The sequence below is a fragment of the Apus apus genome, chromosome 23 (genome assembly GCF_020740795.1).
Source record: "Apus apus isolate bApuApu2 chromosome 23, bApuApu2.pri.cur, whole genome shotgun sequence".
Classification (NCBI taxonomy): Eukaryota; Metazoa; Chordata; class Aves; order Apodiformes; family Apodidae; genus Apus; species Apus apus.
In genome coordinates this window covers 2300837-2318646 of record NC_067304.1, presented here as the reverse complement: position 1 = coordinate 2318646, position 17810 = coordinate 2300837, and the positions used below count along the sequence as shown (strand labels likewise).

The 17810-nt window shown below is 56.3% G+C and overlaps 1 protein-coding gene across 2 annotated transcripts; it reads right to left on the bottom strand.

Annotated features, from left to right (window-relative positions):
• Positions 1-1520: 1520 nt before the first annotated feature.
• Positions 1521-17007, bottom strand: TBC1D22B (TBC1 domain family member 22B). Of its 2 annotated transcripts, XM_051639218.1 has the most exons (13): positions 16786-17007; positions 12085-12141; positions 10862-11175; positions 9827-10006; positions 9154-9224; positions 8357-8485; positions 7900-7965; positions 6656-6770; positions 4815-4921; positions 4462-4537; positions 4060-4187; positions 3344-3439; positions 1521-2563 (listed from the first exon to the last, which is right to left on the bottom strand). In XM_051639218.1, the coding sequence occupies exons 1-13, from the start codon at positions 16839-16841 to the stop codon at positions 2435-2437; spliced, it is 1524 nt and encodes a 507-aa protein (XP_051495178.1). In that variant the 5' UTR covers positions 16842-17007; the 3' UTR covers positions 1521-2434. The 2 variants fall into 2 exon arrangements, with proteins under 2 accessions (XP_051495178.1, XP_051495179.1); XM_051639219.1 differs by lacking the exon at positions 4060-4187 and having other exon boundaries at positions 2470-2563.
• Between the last annotated feature and the right edge of the window lie 803 nt (positions 17008-17810).

Genomic DNA, 17810 nt, shown 5'->3' with positions numbered 1-17810 from the left:
TTTAGTAGGAGGATTTAGTAGGAGGAAGCTGGTTCTCTGGAGGAAAATCACACAGAATCACAGCATTTTGGAGGCTGGAAAAGGCCTCTGAGATCATCAAGTCCAGCCTAAGACCTGACACCACATCTCCAGACCATGGCACCAAGTGCCACCTCCAGCCTTTCCTTAAACACCTCCAGCCCCCCGCCCTCCCAGCCCAGCTGCTGCTGGTGACAACCCTGCTGACATTTTTGGGTTAAAATGACATATTAAGAAAATAGCTTCCCCCTCTCCCTCCCCCTTTTCTCCTCTTACATAAAATTCAGACTTACTGAATGACTTTGGTGGCTCAGAGGTTTCCATGACAATGGCAGCTGCAGTGAGGGACCAGCCCCAGGGACAGGAGCAAAGAGTCACACCAAGAAATTCCACCCCTGGCATGAAACAAGTTGTGTGGGGGCTCAGCACAGGGGAAGAAGTTGGGTTTTTTTTTTTGCTGGTCCGTGATGGGATCCCCATTGGTCTCGTCACTGGTGGAGCAGGAAAACAGGTCCCCAAAATGAGGCTGAGCCTCATTTTTGTCCCCATTTCCCCCCCCCCCACACTTGCCCAAAACACCCCATGAGGCCAAGCAAGGCCTGACCCACCACAAACACTCACCACACCCTTCAGATGTTGGGTTTTGGGTTTGGTTGGGCTTTTCCTTTTTAATTTGCCACATGAAACCAAAGCCCAGCAGGGTCCTTCCCCTGGCAGGGAAGCCACAAAAAGGCACATGCAGAAATAAAATGCCTGTGGGGGGGGAAAAAAAGAAACAACTCCAGGATCAGAAACCCATTTCTTGAGACACTGTTTGGAGTTTTATTGGCAACAAGGCTCTGCCTTTCACATGCTCAGCCCCGGCCTCGCGGCCCCGTTGCCCTTTCCCACCAGGAACAGGAATGGAAAGCAGAGGGACCTTCCATGGCCCCCGTCACCCCCTGGGAGCACTGGGAGAAGCCTGGATCTCCCCCCTCTCACCTCCAGTCCTTGGCACACAAACCAGCCCGTTAAAACGTTCCCAGTTGGTTTAAGAGCAGCCAGTGGGAGAGGCCAAGCTGGTCCTTTTCGGCCCCCGGGAGACATTCCAGGAGGAGGGAGGACGTGGGGCTGGGGATCCGGGATCATGGAATCACAGAATGTCAGGTTGGAAGGGACCTCAAGGATGGTTCATTCCCAGATTGTCCCACCAGGGCAGAGGGTCCCATGGCAGCCTGGAGACCCTGGTTCCTTGGCACGGCTCCTTCGCTTCCCGCGGGGATCTCCCAGCACCTTTAAACATTCAAATCCCCTTTGCAAGGGACTCCTTGAGATCCAAATTCCTATCACACCTTTTCCTGGTGGATCCAGCTCTGGAAAAACCACGGTGGGGGCAGAAATACCTGCGGCTCCAAAAATACCCCCCCCTCCTCAACCTCTGGAGGGGTCCAAAGCTCTAGGCCTCCATCCCCAGGGGTGGATGGGGGTGGGAACAAGGTGTGCACGTTATAAATATAAAATCATTATCTGCTACAAACAGAAGACGTATATTGTACATCTCTGACCCATATACACAAGAACACAATATACACAGAACGCCTCAGAGGAGCTGGGGGGTGGGGGGGGGCTTTGCAAGGGGATTTTTTGGGAGATGCAGCCTCCCCCCCCCCCTCATCCCCTTGCATCCCCCTCCCCAGCTGGAGGGGCTGCAGGAACAGCAGTCACCACAAGTCCTTGTCAAGCTGGAGTGAATCACCCCAAGCAGGGCTGGGGGGAGCAGTGCCCACCCTGGGGGAGAAGAGGGGGGGAAGAGGATGGAGAGGAGAGAGGGGCAGCGTGAGAGGTTCTCTCCCAAACCCACAAAGTGCTGACAGGGGAGGGGTGTAGGGGGGTCTCCAGACCCTGGGAGTGAAGTTAGGCCCTGAGAGAAACTTCTTGCCCTGCTGCCCTCAGGGAGGGGGGGAGGTTGGGGTTTTTTTTCCAGCCAGGAGGGTCTCAGATAAGGCATTTTCATCTGGGAGTCGGAGTGAAGGGTGTGGGAAGCGAGGAGGGGGCAGCCCAGGGCAGCAGGTGAACACGAGGCAGCGAAGCCAAGGTGGTCCCAGCTGGACAAGAAGGGGTGGAGAGGACAGGAGGGCTTCATCCTCGGCTCAGATGGTCTGGAAAGCTGGATTCCCACGTGCCCCCCTCCCCAGCTCCTTCATGCCTCTCTGGGTGGCCCAGCCTGACATCCTGGCGGTGGCTGGAGGGGCCCAGGCAGGGAGGGGCAGACAGGCACAACGTTCAGAGTTAAGACAAAAGAGTCCATGTGAGCTTTGTACAGCCAGGAGCAGCTCTGGGCCGGAGCGTCCGAGGACTTGGGACAACAAAAAATGCCACAGTGATCAGATTGGGCCAGGCCAAGGGGGTGGGCAGAGGGGGCAGAGGGTCCTGGCACCTATCGGCGGTAATGGTTGGGGGCATCTGCAAACATGTACTTGAGTCTGTAGGCTTCTGCCAGCAGGAGTCCAATCTCTTCATTGCCCCAGTGTATCGTGGGCAGGTTTTGTAACAACATCAGAAGGCCCTGGAAGAGGGGAAGGGGCTTAGTTTGGAGTGGGGGGTGAAGGCAGAGTAGAGCTCCAGAGCAGGCTCAGGGCAGCAGGGGCAGCAGTTCCCAGCAACTCAGCTCAGCACACTCGGGTCTGAAGGGCTCAGAGACAGCACCAGGATGTGCTGGTGTCTAGATCCCAGTCAGAGAAGCACCTCAGATGTCCCCAAACCCCTGAAGTTAAGGGTGCTACCACCTGGTTACAGCTGGACACCAGAAGGCAAACACAAAGCAACTTAGCATGATCCAGGCTTGAGCCTGGAAGAATTGATAAATCATGGAATGGTTTGGGTTGGAAGGGACTCAAAGATCATCTAGATCCAACCCCTGCATGGGCAGAGACACCTCCCACCAGCCCAGGTTGCTCCAAGCCCCATCCAACCTGCCCTTCAACACTGCCAGGGATGGGGCAGCCACAGCTTCCCTGGGCAACCTGGGCCAGGGTCTCACCACCCTCACAGCAAAGAGTTTCCTCCTCATGTCCAATGTCCTAATGTCTCCCCTCTTCCAGTTTTCATCCATTACCCCTTGTCCCCCCACCACAAGCCCTAGCAAAAAGTCCCACATGTCTCAAGTTTGAAGTTCTGTCCTCAGCACTGAGGCTCTAGAAGTTACTTTTAGCCAAAGATCCTGAGACTGAATAGTCCTGGAGCCAGCTTTGAGACAATAGCTGACTGTGTCCATGCTGGAATTCCAACCAGAGTGACTCCCTCCCCTCTACCCCCAGCAAATTAACCCCCAGCCCCAAGGACTTACTTGGAAGTCTTCCTCATCTAGGATCTCCTTCCGCCACTTGATCAGGAAGGCTGCACAGACATAGAGGTGGAAATGGGAGAATCCTTCTGGCTCCGACTGCAGACAAGACAACTCAGGGTCAGCTCCTGCAGCTCAGCTGGAGCACAACTTATCTGAGTTGGAAGGGACCTTAAAGATCATCTAGTTCCAACCCCCCCCAGCTACAAACTCTTCTCCCAAGCCCCTCCCCAGCTTTCCTGGAGCCCCTTCAGGCACTGGAAGGTGCTCTAAGGTCTCCCTGGAGCCTTCTCTTCTCCAGGCTGAACACCCCAACTCTCCCAGCCTGTCTCCAGAGCAGAGCTGCTCCAGCCCTTGGATCACCTCTGAGGCCTCATCTGGACTCTCTCCAGGAGCTCCACGTGCTTCTTATGCTGGGGGCTCCAGAACTGGACCCAGTTCTCCAGGTGGGGTCTCACAAGAGCCAAGTAAAGGGGGAGAATCTCCCCTTGACCTGCTGGTGATGCAGCCCAGGATGTGGTTGGTTCCTGGGCTGCAAACCAACCTCCCTGGACACAGTTACTGGGCCACCTGTCAGGCAACTGGCTGTAAATGTCCCAGGGCCACATTGCTTTGCTTCCCTGGTCTCCTGAGCTGCACAGGGTGCTGCCAGAAGAGCTTTGTCCCCTTCCCAGAGATGGTCCCAGCAGGAGCAGCCAAGCAGGGAGGGAGCTGCCTACCTGGTAGGTGTCCCAGAGGCGGATGGTGCAGCGAAGGGGCAGCTCCCTCATCAGCAGGTTGTTCATCCAGCGAAAGGCAAACTGCAGGTATTCCACCTCATACTTCCTAAAGTGATTATGTACCTGCTCTGAAACAGCACACTCCACTTACACACCTGAGGGGACCAGGGTGCCCAACTGCCCCCAAATCACTGGCTGTCAGACCTTGCTTCCCCCAACACCTCCTCACCCTGGCCAGCAAATATCCCTGTCCTCAGGGGGTTTCTGGCTGACTCAATCCTGTCCTGCTTCTCTCTGTGTTGTAGGTGAGTGTCTAGTACCCAAGGGTACTACTGGCTAAGAAGACCTCCTGCTGTTGTGACAAAAGAGCCCCCAGCCTGCTCAGATCCCCTTGTCACCTACCATCAATCCGGCTGACCAGCTCCTCCAGGGCTTTGACTTTCTTCTGGATGCCTGGCTGTGCAAAGGTGTAGTTATCCTGTGGGAAGAGGCCACGAGTCAGAAGCAGCAGCTCTAACAACAGCTTGAAATGACCAAAACCAGATTCCCAGCTCCACAGGGAGCTGAGGTCCCCATGAGTTGAGCAGACAAGGCTCTTGAGCACCAGGATCATCCGAGTCAGGACAGTGCCTGGTGGACAAGCCTCAGCATCTTGTTCCCCCAGGATTTTACCTAAAAGATTTAGCTCAGGGATGTAGCAAAATCTCCCTGATGTTACAATACCCAGTACCCAGAGGTCAGAAGTCCAGGCTCACCTGTATCCCATCCAGCAGCTTGCTCATGCACCAGAAGCTGTCAGCTTCAATGCTCCCCAGAACATCCTGGGACAGGTTGGTCACGTCAAAGTTCTCCACGTCTTCCTCTGCAAAAGAGAGGGAAGAGCTTGAGGATGAGGGACACCAGGCAGGTCACTGGACACACTGAGGAGCTTTTATCAAGGCAAGGCAGAGCAAGAAGCACTACAAGGCCCTGTGTGCCACCTGAGAGCACAGTACCCATGCACTGACCTACTTCTCCAAGGCAGGAGAAGGGCTGAAGGACCCCAAGAGGCTCAGCTGCCAGATCTGAAGGCAGCCCTGCTCCCCAGGGGACTGTGGGAGGGACCCCACAGCACTGCTGCTGCTGTCACCCCTCAGGAGTGAGGGTTGTGCATGGACAAAGCTCCCAGCCTATGAGACCCCTCTTGCTGGAGTCCATCCTGTCCTGGTGGACAGGAGGTCTCACCACAGAGACAACTGGGAGAGGTGAGGAGGTTGTGCTGAACAGCCCAACCAAAGCCAACAGCTGGTGAACTCCCACCTCTGCCTGTAAGCTCTGGAGCACACAGGAACACCAGAGGCCCTGGAGAGCTGGGATGGTCCTGCCAAGGCAGCTGCTGTGGGAGGCAGCTCCAAAGGCTCTGGCACCAGGAAAGGTGGTGGGCAGCTAGGCAGAGGAGCAGCTGGCAGCACAGTGGGTGCCTTCTAGCATCTTGCAGTCAAACAAAACACCTGCTCTGAAAGGAGAGTTGGGGCAGCAAATCCAAGAGGTTTGAAAATGGAGCAAGAGCTGGTGCCAACTTCCCAGAGCCAGCTTTCTCTGTGGGCAGGGGCTGCTCCAGCCACACAGCCTGTTCCCTTGCCCCAGGGGGACACAGCTTGAAGAACACAAGCAGAATTGCTTTTGGAGAAGCAGGGTCTCTTTATACTTCACTCATTCCTCCTAGACCAAGAACTAGCTCCAAGCAAAAGCTCTGCAATCAGGGTCCTCCCCTCTCCCAGTTCTGTGTATCAGGGCTTTGCCTAAACTTCCTAGAAGATCCCACTCCCCTCCAAGCTGCAAGGAATACTGCATCCAGCTCTGGAGCCTCCAACACAAGGACATGGGCCTGTTGGAGGATGTCCAGAGGACAGGATTGAGTCAGCCAGAAACCCCCTGAGGACAGGGATATTTGCTGGCCATGAAAATTATTCAAGGGCTGAAGCAGCTCTCTGATGAAGACAGGCTGGGGGAGTTGGGGTGGTTCAGCCTGGAGAAGAGAGAAGACCCTGGGGGGACCTTAGAGCACCTTCCAGTGCCTGAAGGGGCCTGTAGGGAGGCTGGGGAAGAGCTGCTCACAAGGACATGTAATGATAGGCAAGGGGTGATGGTTTTAAGCTAGAAAAGGGTAGATTGAGGTTGGACATTAGGGAAAAGTTCTTTCATATGAGGGTGGTGGATCAGTGGAACAGGCTGCCTAGAGAGGTGGTGGGGACCTCATCCTGGAGACATTCAGGGTGAGGCTTGATGGGGCTCTGAGCAATGTGGTCTAGTTGGAGATGTCCCTGCTTATTGTAGGGGGGCTGGACTAGATGAGCTTTAGAGGTCCCTTCCAACCCAAGACATTCCATGATTCTAAGGAGGTAAAGTTCATTCAAGGGCAAATCTACCCTCAGCACTTTGACTTCATGGAGCTCAGCAAGGTTAGGAAACTGAACTCAACTCAACCAGGCAGCAAAGATACAATAAGAGGTCAAGAACCCACCACCCCCTCCAGCAAGGAAAAGCTTTTCTGCTGACACTTCCAACACCCTGGTGGAGAGGCAGCACCCTGCTTCAAACAGCAAATGTCACTTACCAACATACTCAGAGAGGAACACAACAAAGAAGGGTGTGACCAGGTCGTTGATTCCCTGTACGTAGCCACTGGCCGGGTGGCGAATGGCCCAGATAAACAGGATCCTTTCAAAGATCTAGGGAAGAAGAAGGGAAAGCAGGAACCTGGATCAGCTGTCACCAAGACAAGGCAGAAAAGGACAACTGCTGAGCTCAGGGTGGAGAACATGGCCTGCCAGGCTTTTCTGCAGCAATACAGGTAAGATAAGAAGGACACAAGTCCTAGGAGAAACTCCTGGGTGATCCACAGCTCCCCCAGACATCCCAGCCCACACTTCCAGAACCAGGCAGGTTCCTCAAAGCCTCCACTTGGAGAAGCACAGACACCAACATTTCCAGATCCAGGTGGCTCAAGACCTTTCCACCCACAGGGCAGGGCTGCCTGCCAGCAGAGCAGCACACCTTGCTGAACACCACGTGGCAGCTCAGGCTGTTCTGTTATCAGCCCAGAGCTCCCAAAAACCACCACAGACTGGGAGAGCTCCCAACACAGCAACCTCCACCCAGCAACCAGTGTGGTATTTCCAGACTGGGCCCCAGCCCTAGGACACCATGACACAGAATCACACAATCTCAGGCTGGTTTGGGTTGGAAGGGGCCCTAAAGATCATCTAGATCCAACCCCCTGCATGGGCAGGGACACCTCCCACCAGCCCAGGTTGCTCCAAGCCCCATCCAACCTGCCCTTCAACACTGCCAGGGATGGGGCAGCCACAGCTTCCCTGGGCAACCTGGGCCAGGCTCTCACCCCCCTCACAGCCAAGAATTTCCTCCTCATGTCCAACCTAAATGTCCCTCTTCTAGTTTTCATCTATCCCGCCTTGTACTCTCACTACAAGCCCTAGTAAAAAGTCCCTCCCAACGAGGACAGATGCCCACACCTCCTGGCCACCTCTCAAACCCATCCCTTCCTGGGTTTCTCACACACTGCTTGGCACAACAGAGGTTCTGTAGCACAACAGAACCCCTGTGATGCTCCGAACGCCTTGAATTTGTCTCAAAACTAAAGCTTCAGGTTGTCTACCAACCCTTGGCTACATCTCACCACAGAAGAGCTGATCCCATAACCCCTGAGCTCCAAGTCTGATCTCTTTCAGAAACATGGGACAAACCCAAAGAGTTTCAGCAGGTGCTTGCATCAGGGAAGCTCCTCTGGCTGCTGCTCTAACTCCACACACATGGGGCAGGAGCTTCACTCCCTCTTACCTCCTGGACAAGTGGCTGCTGGAAGAGGGGGATGAGTGGGTTGGTCCTTGGAATGTCAATGTGGATCTGGAAGAGAGGGTGGGTTATACACACCAGTCCTGCTTTCCAGGGGCACAATAACTCATCCCAAGGGGGGAACCCGCCCCTCAGAGTCCCCTCTAGTGACAGCTGCACCTGCTGACAAGCACATCAGGGGCTACAGGTGGCAGCTGAACTTGGAAATCATCCACAGTTTTATTTCCAGCCTCCTCTGCTCAGGTAGATGGAACTGGGGTCTGAAATCAAGTTATCCCATCACTTTAGGGAAGGCTTGAACTAAACAGCTCTTAAGAGAACAGGCAGAAACACGACGCTCTGTCCCCAAGAATCCCAACAGCTACAGCAGGTCCTAACGTGGTCCCAACCAAGGAAGAGGGAGGAAGGGACACAGCCCAGGCAACAGGCAGAGGGCTGGTACCTGCCGGTAGGTGTCCTGGTGGTGCTCCTCGTTCCGGGAATCGTAGTACTGCTGGATGAAGCCAAAGTATTCCTCCCTCTTGCGCTGCAGGGTCAGCTTCCGCCGCTCCGTGTTTGCAGGGAGATAACCCTGCAGCAGGAGAACCCCTGTCAGGGCAGGACCTGCTCCCTCAGCACAGACCAGCCCCCCCCAGTCCCACCAGGGGTGCACCCAGAAGCAGCAAGCACAGAGACTCAGGAGAAGGGGGAAGAGCTTTCATGGGATTTGGCTTTTCCCAGCCCCTGATGTCTTTATTGATCCTGGAGCAACCCAACTTCATGGGATTCCGTTTCCCAAACCAGAGTGAACCCCAAATTTCCAGCCCCTGATGCCTTTATTGATCCTGGAACAACCCAACTTTGTGGGATTCCGTTTCCCAAACCAGAGTGAACCCCAAATTCCCAGCCCCTGATGCCTTTACTGATCTTGGAGCAACCCAGCTTCATAGGATTCAGTTTCCCAAACCAGAGTGAACCCCAAATTCCCAGCCCCTGATGCCTTTACTGATCTTGGAGCAACCCAACTTCATAGGATTCAATTTCCCAAACCAGAGTGAACCCCAAATTCCCAGCCCGGGCTTTGTGCTCAAAGAGGATGCAGGAATTACACTCCCTGACCAGGTAAAACCCAAGAGCTCAGGCTGGGCACAGACACAAGATGAGCAAACCTGGTTATGGGACACATGAAGGTCCAGGAGTGCATGTCTCTGGCTTGGCACATTCCCCCCAAATTCCTGGATCCCAGCTCCAAGTACTCACTGAGAGGAGGCGCCAGGTGACGGGCCGGACCTCTCTGGGCACACCAGGCCAGCTGCACTTCCTCAGCTCATCTGCAAACGGACAGTGGTGGCAATGGATTAGATCCTAGGGCACGTCCAGGCACCACTACACCTAGAAGGAGAGGAAAGCCCAGTCTGCTCCTGCAGGCTCTGGAGACACTGAGCCTCCAGGAAGGCTCCACATGTGCGACGACTGGGGAGGTGGGTCTGGTGCAAGGGGAGGAGGGGACGTGGCAACCAGCTCTGGGTGAGGAAACCCTTTCCTGGGGCTCTGAAGCAATCAGGTGATGCCTTCCCCAGCCAATGGCTGATACAACGGCAGAGGGTCCCCCCTGCCAGATGATTTCAGCTCAATCTGGGCACAGAACTGATGGAGCAAGGGCTCCAATGTGCCAGAACCTCAGTTCTCACGCAGAGCCCAACAGCCCCCAGTGATCACAACCATCATTTGTGAGATGGAGAAAAGCTGGGAACAGACAAGGAGCTGGTGGAGGACATCATCACCTGCCAACAGAGCAGTGTGTGCAACCATCCCACTGCAGGCAGCCATTTCATCCACCCTGGAGCAGACCTGCTCGCAACCTGAGGTGGGCAGCAGACCCTCTCTGCCCTCCCCTTCCCACCCACAGGCACCCCAGTTTTGCCACACTCACCCAGGTCTGTGTTGTGGCTGGAAAGGAGCTGCCGAAACTTCTCCAGGCGGGTTTTCTCCCTGACTGTCATGGGGGGAGCACCCGAGGCGTTTTGGTCAGAGATTCGGGCGACGAGAGGAATGACGGGCCGGAGGGGGAGGGACTGCTGCTTCTGAAGGGGGGTCCTCACACAGGCCTCCTCTGCAAGGAGCAGATCATCTCTGGTGAGGTGGGGAAGGACACTGCACCTCTCCAACCCTACCTTGCTCCTCTGGCCACTGGCAGAGACCAACCACTGCAGATTTCACCCCCCAGCAAACAGCACCACCGGCCCACTCCAATGGATCAGCTCCTTTACAGGCATCTGCTGTGGCTCTTCCAGCACTTTCCCTCCATTTCTCCTTCCTTCCCCCCACATCTCCTTCCCTTCTCTCCTCCTGCATCCAGACACCTACCTGCCAGTGGATCAGACTTCCCCCTTCACTATGGGAAGCCATAGGCAGAGGGACACAGGAGGGAGAAGGAGCTGTAGAAATCCCAGAAGAACTGACCTCCAGATCTGTCCTGCTCGTAAACAGTGATCAAGCTAATTGCTAGTGCAGACAGAGGAGGTGACAGGCTGCCAATGCCACCTGCTGGCAGCAGGGATCTGCTGAGTTATGTCCACAGCACAGGCACCCAAGCAGGGGCTGATACTGCCCAGTTCCCTGTCAAAGCTGTACCTCATCCAGAGCTTTACTAAGAGTAGCGCTCTGGGCCACAAGGGAAACAGGTGGTGAGCAACCCCAAGCAAGTACCTAACAGCTCCAAAATCCCTTAGCAGCCAAAACACAGGATCCTGTGGGACAGACATGTCTGTATGCAGGATATTGAAACTGAAGCATTAAGACCAGGACCTCAAAAATGTCTCCCTGAAGTAGAGGACACCACAAGGAGGTGAAAGCCTCTGTTGAGCTTACAGGCTGTGCCCCTCACCCATAACATGCGAGTAGCAAGAGGCTGAGTTCAACCAGGAGAGCACTGGAGCAGGAGGCTACTCCTAAGGGTGGCTCTTACCAGAGGTCCTGGAGAGCTGGGCCTCACTGCTGGACTTGATGACCTTGCAGTTGGTGGGCACGTCGCTGAGAGCCGACTGGGTCCGCTCAGGTTTCGCCCGCAGCTTGCTGTGGTTCTCCAGAACCTGAGCTGCCGTGGCCTTGGCCACTTTAGAGTTCAGAGTTTGCAAAGAGGAAGAGGAGGAGGTGAAGTCCTCATCTTCATCATCGCCAATGTCCCAGGCATCACTGGTGTTACGGGCAAACTCGTGAAAGCTGGAGGCCTTCTTGCTTTTCATAGGCAGCGCGTTGGCCTTGGAGCGGTCCTTGATGAAGCTGGGAGCCAGAGGGAAACAGAATCAGAGCCAACACTGTTAGATGAGTCCATTTTCTAGCCTTCCCTACATCCTCGCTTCAATCAGCCAGTCCCTTTTTCCAGTTTCCCTGTTCCTCCTCCCAAACCCAAGGAACATGTTAAGTCCCTCCGGGCTGCCAGGAGGCAGTGCCCAGTACGATGGCAGGGGACGGAGGTCACAGTGGCAGCAGCCAGCTGGAGAGGTGCCAGGTTTTCTGGCTCAGAAGGGCAAATGGGAGAGACAGATAATTCCTCCAGCTCTGCCTCCTTCCACCCTAGAAAAAAACCTGGTAGATTAACACCCTCCCCCCCAAAAAAAAACAAGCCTGGTGACCTGGGAAGAGGCATCTCAGAGGTCAGACCGAGCCGGTCTGCGCTCGGGGACGCTCCCGATCCAGCTGTGATGGCTCCCAGCAGACAGACCAGCCTGGTTCTTTTCCCAGGCACAGGAGGAGCCTTGGCATTCACCTTTATGCTACAGGAGGCAAAGTCCATCACCTGAAGCGTCACAGAACAGGGGAAAGCTTCCCAGTGACACAGCAGGAGATAGGGACAAGGAGGGAGTTCAGGTCAGCTCTGCCTTTTCCTGCCGGGAAGGTGAAGTTTTTACTCTCCCTGCCCTTAATTCTTCCATCTCTGCAGGGGAGCAGAGGGCTCAGACAACACTGCTAAAAAAATACACCTGTCCCCTTTGATGTGGCTGGTGTGATATTGATTTCTGGCCATAAAGGGCACCAGCAGATGAGGTTTCCCTGCAAGCTTTCACAGAGCTCAAGACAGCACCACTGCTGCCCTGCTGGAATACCCCAGGAATGCTGGAGACCTTCACCCACTGTGGGACTGAGCCAAAAACGTGCAAAGCCTCGTGTCTGCAGGAGACAAACACTTACTTTTTGGTGAGCCTGGGATCCAGGGGAGGATGCTGTGCTCCATAGACAGGTTGGATGCTGCAGGAAGGGGAAAGGAAAACTCAAGACCATGGAAAAAGCCACAGAGCACCCAGGAATAATCTCCTCAGCCTGGACGGGGGTCACACTTCTTGCCTGCTCTTGGGAACTGAAAACAGACCAAAGGCAACTTCAATAACCTTCTGTCTTCAAAGCCTTAGATCCAAAGTGCCACATTCAGCTGAAGATTTGTTCTTTGAGGCAGCAAAGAGAAGCCTTGTTTATACTCTGAGGCTCCTTCCAGCCTGAGCTGGGATTTGGGATCTGCTCTTTTCTGTACCAGTGATCCACTCCAAGTGACCACGTGTCCCAGTCCCCCTGCCTTACACACTGGCACTCATTCTCTTTTCCATCAAGGGGATTTCCAGGTTTGGAAATTCCAAGCCTCGTGGGACAGGGAAAGACTCTACCCAGTGACAATGGGGCTCCTCTGCAACACGTGAGGGTCTGAACCCCAGGCTGGCTCTCAGGCTTGTAGCCAACGCTACAGGGAAGCAGCAGCTGGTAAGGGACAAGGTTTGACTCGGGTCCAAATCCCAGATTAATCAACTACTTCCTACGTGGCCTGAAATGAGTCACCAGGTCTCAGTCCCTTGGTTCTTCTCCCTGTGGAGTGGGGCTGCTGGGGCATAAAAGCCTGAGGGCTGCAGGCACTACCTGGAGAGCACCTCCTTGGAAAGGAGCTGCTAGATGAGTGCTCATCACTAGTTTTACAGGCTCTGGATGTGAGACAGGGATCCTGAGTTACTACCTCCATTTGGGTGACCATTCACAGCCACCCCACCCTGAAAAACCATCTCTGGAAAACAAGTCCTCCCCATCTCCTGCTACACAGCACAGTCCTGCATCCCACAGCAGAGACAAGGGCCCATTCAGAGCTGGCACACAAGGGACATGCTCCTCTTGGTCAACAGAGCTGGCCTGGTTTCCAGGAGCTGCAGATGGTGCCCGGTAGTAAAACAAGCAGAGCCCAGCAGTGTAGGAAGGGAATGACAGCCTGGTGCAGCTGGAAGGCAGGCTGGGAACCAGTTGATGCTGGGGAATTAGCAGGAGAGAGGCACAGAGATCATCAAATCACAGAATGGTTTGGGTTGGAAGGGACCTTCAAGATCATCTAGATCCAACCCCCTGCATGGGCAGGGACACCTCCCACCAGCCCAGGTTGCTCCAAGCCCCATCCAACCTGCCCTTCAACACTGCCAGGGATGAGAAGTTGCAGAACAGAGGCTGGAAACCACCTCAGCACAGAGAGACCCTGGTGATGAATTCTGGCTGTCCCTCGTGGCTGGAAGCACTGAAAAGACTCACTGTGTTTACCCACCAGCGATCGTCTAGGAAAGAGTTTGCTGACTAATTAGCATCTAGGAGTCAGGACAGCTATTAAGCAGAGGCATCCCCGTGGGTGGGCATGGCAAGCAGATTATCAGGAGTAAGAAAAACAAGCCCTCCAGATCAGTGCTGCTTCCCAATGAGTCATGGCAGCTCCCTGCAGAAGGAGAGGGCAGAGCCTCTCCAAGAAGCCCCAGCTGGTCTCGTGACTGCAGCCTCAACACTGCTCCTCTCCGTGGGTGCCTGCTCTTGATTCACAAGCAAAGGGCTGAAGTTCACAAGCCAAACCAAGGATGTGTGTTAGACACTGAGGAGGGGACGTGGCAACCAGCTCTGGGTGAGGAAACCCTTTCCTGGGGCTCTGAAGCAATCAGGTGATGCCTTCTCTGGCCAACGGCCGATACAACAGCAGAGGGTCCCCCCTGCCAGGGACCTCTTTTTAAAGAGTGTGAACCCAGGCTCCTCCAGACAAAGCACCTTGAGCTGATCTATTTGCAGCTGAAGATGACAGTTTTGGTTCCAGCAGGCTAGAGAAGCAGGGCTGAACACCACTGTCCTGCACGGGGGAGCTCCAGTCACTGCCTGGAGCAGCTTCACCCCATGTCTGTCCCGTGTTCTCCAAGTCTCTGCCCTGCCCACCCATGCAGAGGGTGCAAGAGGCTGCACAGGAGTGTGGATGCTCTGAGCTGTGCAACAGGTGATTCCTAAACCACACAAGCATTTGCACAGCTGTCAGAGAGCAAGTCTGTGCTGCCACGTCTGTGGTGCCCTGGTCTGATCCGGCTCCTTCAGCTCACATCCCTGCAGCTGAGCCCCAGCAGGTCCCACAGCTCCAAAGAAGAGTTACAACATCCTGCTGGCACAGCTGAGCCAACTGAGGCCAAGGAGTGATACCACCAAGTGCTGCTCTGTACCTTCAGTCATCCTTGTCTGGTTTGCCCTGATGCAGCTCAGGCAGATGAACCTGCTGTCTCCAAGCTGAACTCCCTGCCCATCTTCACCCGACTTTTGCCCAAGGAAAACTCAGGGCAGGCACCACTTCTCTCAGTGCAGGCACCACTTCTCTCAGTGCACTCAGGAGCCCAGACCTAAGCTGTGCTCTCAAAATGACTGTCCTGTCTCAGTTTAAGCTCTTTGGGACAGGCATTTCTCATTACCTGTCTGTTCAGTACCTGGTTCAAGGGGTAACTGACAGTGTCTGCACAACACCACTGCCAAGGAGATCACCACAGGACCTGGGTTATTGACACTGCAGCAGAAAGCACATCCATTCAACCTTCTTTCCCTTTTGAAACAGCATTTAAATACCTGCCCTGAAGCCTGGATGCCCATCTCACTAAAGAGCAGGAAATAAACAACCCATGAACACAGGGTAACAGGCTAGAACAACCTGCCAACACATCCCCAGAAAATTACTGGGGTGAGATTCCAGTGCAAAAATCCCCAGGGCAGTCTTTGAAATATGAAACACTTACTAGTTCTGACCCCCCCCCCAAAAAAAAAAAATCTACAGGGGAAAAAGCACTAACTAAAAGCTAACACAAAGTGGACAAGTGTCATGGAAAAGAGAGCTGCCACAGCCTCTAAATCTTTACCAAGCCTCCCTCTGCCAGCTCATCAGGGGAAAGAAAGGAGAGCCAAGAATCTGTGCAGAAGATCTCTCAAAGCTCAGACAGAAAAAGGGAGCTTCACATCTAGTGACCATGGACACCTCACAACCCACCTCCACCTTTCATGGTTGTGTTGCCCAAGACCTGCTTGGTAAACATCCCTGGAAGGGATGAGCAGGCAGGGTTTTTGGAGGTGGTGAGAAGGCTCCTGGAGAGCAGGATCTTTGCCAACCAGGCAGTTAGGAGTGCCAAAAACTTGAGCTGGAGTGCTTTGTCTAGGCAGGAGCAGCTGCCTCCCAGACCGGTTCACCTGGTTTGAGCTTTCCAAGCTGCAAGTCACCCAGGGCAGGAGAGAGATGCAGCCTAAGACCACCAGGGGCTGTGACCTCTGGGTCAGGGCTGGGAGCAACCGGGAGACAAAATGACCCCTGGAGAGCAGAGCATTTTCCTCCCCCACGAGCAGAAGATGAGGAACATGTAGTGCTTGTTGCTTTCCCTTCACCTGCCACAGACCTGGACTGTCCCACCAACCCGAGGGGGCTGGTGCAGCGACAAAGAACAGGGTGGAAGCACATCAGAAAGAGAGATTTAACTGGCCTGGCAGGATTTAAAGCCAACTAAGCATTTCAGGCTGCATCCACACATCAGGAGGGGAAGGGCAGGGTTCAGATAAGGCACAAGAGAGCAAACGTGAGGAGTACCAGATGAGAACAGCACTTGTAAAAGCCATCCCAGAGAGGTGGGTGCCCTCTCCCCATGGGAGCCTTGCTCTCAAGGCCTTGGAGGGAGCATCTCCTTCACCACCACCAGCCTCTTCCTCCTAGACACTGCTCAAATCAGGTATTTCATTTGTTTCTCCCATTCCAGGGTGAGTACAGGTGCCTTGACAGGAACCAGGGCAGCACAGCCCAAGGAACAGAAGGAGGGGAGGCGATCACAGCAAGACCCCACAGCCCCTCATACTGGGTAGAGGTGGACCAGGAGTGACACCCCAGATAGGAGAAGATAACAGGAGAGCACACGTGCTGGCAGGGGCACCTGTTTGGGACAGAGTTGCTGCCATCCAAGATCTCTAAGGGCTTCAGGAAGGGATGAGGTTCCTCCAGTATCTGTGGAAAGGAGGACGGTAGAGCCCCCCACCCCGGGGGGACCTTCCAAGCCCTGACCCCCTCCAGGCTGCTTCCCCCAGGGCCCTGCAGCACCCACGCAGCCCTACAAATGAGGGGACAATCCTGACGCTACCCTTGAACAGGGGGACTTCCTCCAGCAAAACTCCCCTGCCCCAGGGTCTGGGGTGCCCCGAACAACCCTCCTCTCGCAGGGGGGAACCCCAGCCAGCTCCCCTGCCCCGCAGCCGGGCTGGGTATCCCTGGCGTACCCCACCCCGACTGCTTTGCAGGGGGGAAACCCCGAGGCCGCCAGGCCCATAGGCAGGGGAGGTACCCCTGGCATCCCCAGACGTTTCAGAGGAGCACCTCGGGGCCCCCAGCCAGCTCCCCTGCCCCACAGCCCAGGCGGACACCCCTGATGTGCCCCCGGGCCCGCAGCCACAGCCAGGGCCCCTGGCAGCCCCTTCCCAAGGCTGAGGAGCTACCCCAGCTCCCCTCCTCCCCACCCCTCAGCTGAGGAGGGGGTCTGCGGCCCCTCGCCCCCCCCTTTCCCCGGGGGCCTGGGCCGGCACGGGGCGGGCCGGGCCCGCTCTCACCTGCCCGGCAGCTTGGCGCTCCGCTTCCAAAACTGCCTACCGCTCTCGGCCGCCATGGCGGAGGGGATGCGAGGGGCGGGCCCGCCCGGCCGGCCGGCCAGCCAGCGAGCGAGCAAGCCCACCGGCCGGCCGGCCCCGCGGCGCAGCGGCGGAGCGCGGAGCAGGCGCCGACCCCCGCAGGCCGCCTCAGCGCCCGCCCGCCGCGCCCGGCGCCGCCATCTTGGGTCCGGGCGGGCCCGGCGACGCCATTGGCCGCGGCGGGCGAGGCGCCGCGTCTCGACCAATGGCGACAGGGAGGCGGGATGACGTCAGCGAAGGGGGCGGGGCGTGAGGGCTGGTGGCGGCGCGGTGCGGGAGAGACCACCTGTGTGGGGGGAGGGGGGAGGCGGGGGATGAACCATCCCGCCCCGCGAGGGGTGTTTGCCGGTGGGAGCCGAACAGCAGCGCTGGAGTGGGGCGGGAAAGCAGCGCTGGGAAGCGCGTCCCCGCCGAGCCCGGCGGATCAACGGGAACCCCGCAGAGGAGCGGGCGGGTGGGGTTAAATAGCGCCCTGGGGCAGGGGAGAGACCATTCCCGCTGCGGGGAGGGGGAGCGACGCGCCCTGGGCGAAACCATCGCGGGGGGGGTGGGGGGGGCGAGTTTATAAGACCCCGCGAAGCGCGCGCGGGGAGAGTCTGAGCGTGACACGGAGCGGGTCGGGAGCGGGGCGGGAGCGGGGGGTGCGCTGGGTCCCCGCGGCTCTCGGGGTCCCCTCGGGGAGCCCAAGCCCTGGGGAGCCCAAGCCCTGGGGAGCCCTCCCCGGCCCTCCGCCCAGAATCCCGAACCGGGGGGAGGGAGGAGGCGCCGCCATTTTGGGGCGAGCTGCGAGGCGCGGGTGGTCACACACACACACAGGGATATCCTTCAGGGCGATAACCTGAGGAAAATAGACCCCAGAGCTACAAAAAGAGCAGATATAAACCCCCCCGCGAGCTTCCCAAGGGACGCGGGGCCCTGCCCAGCCCATCCTCGCCGTGCCCCGAGGA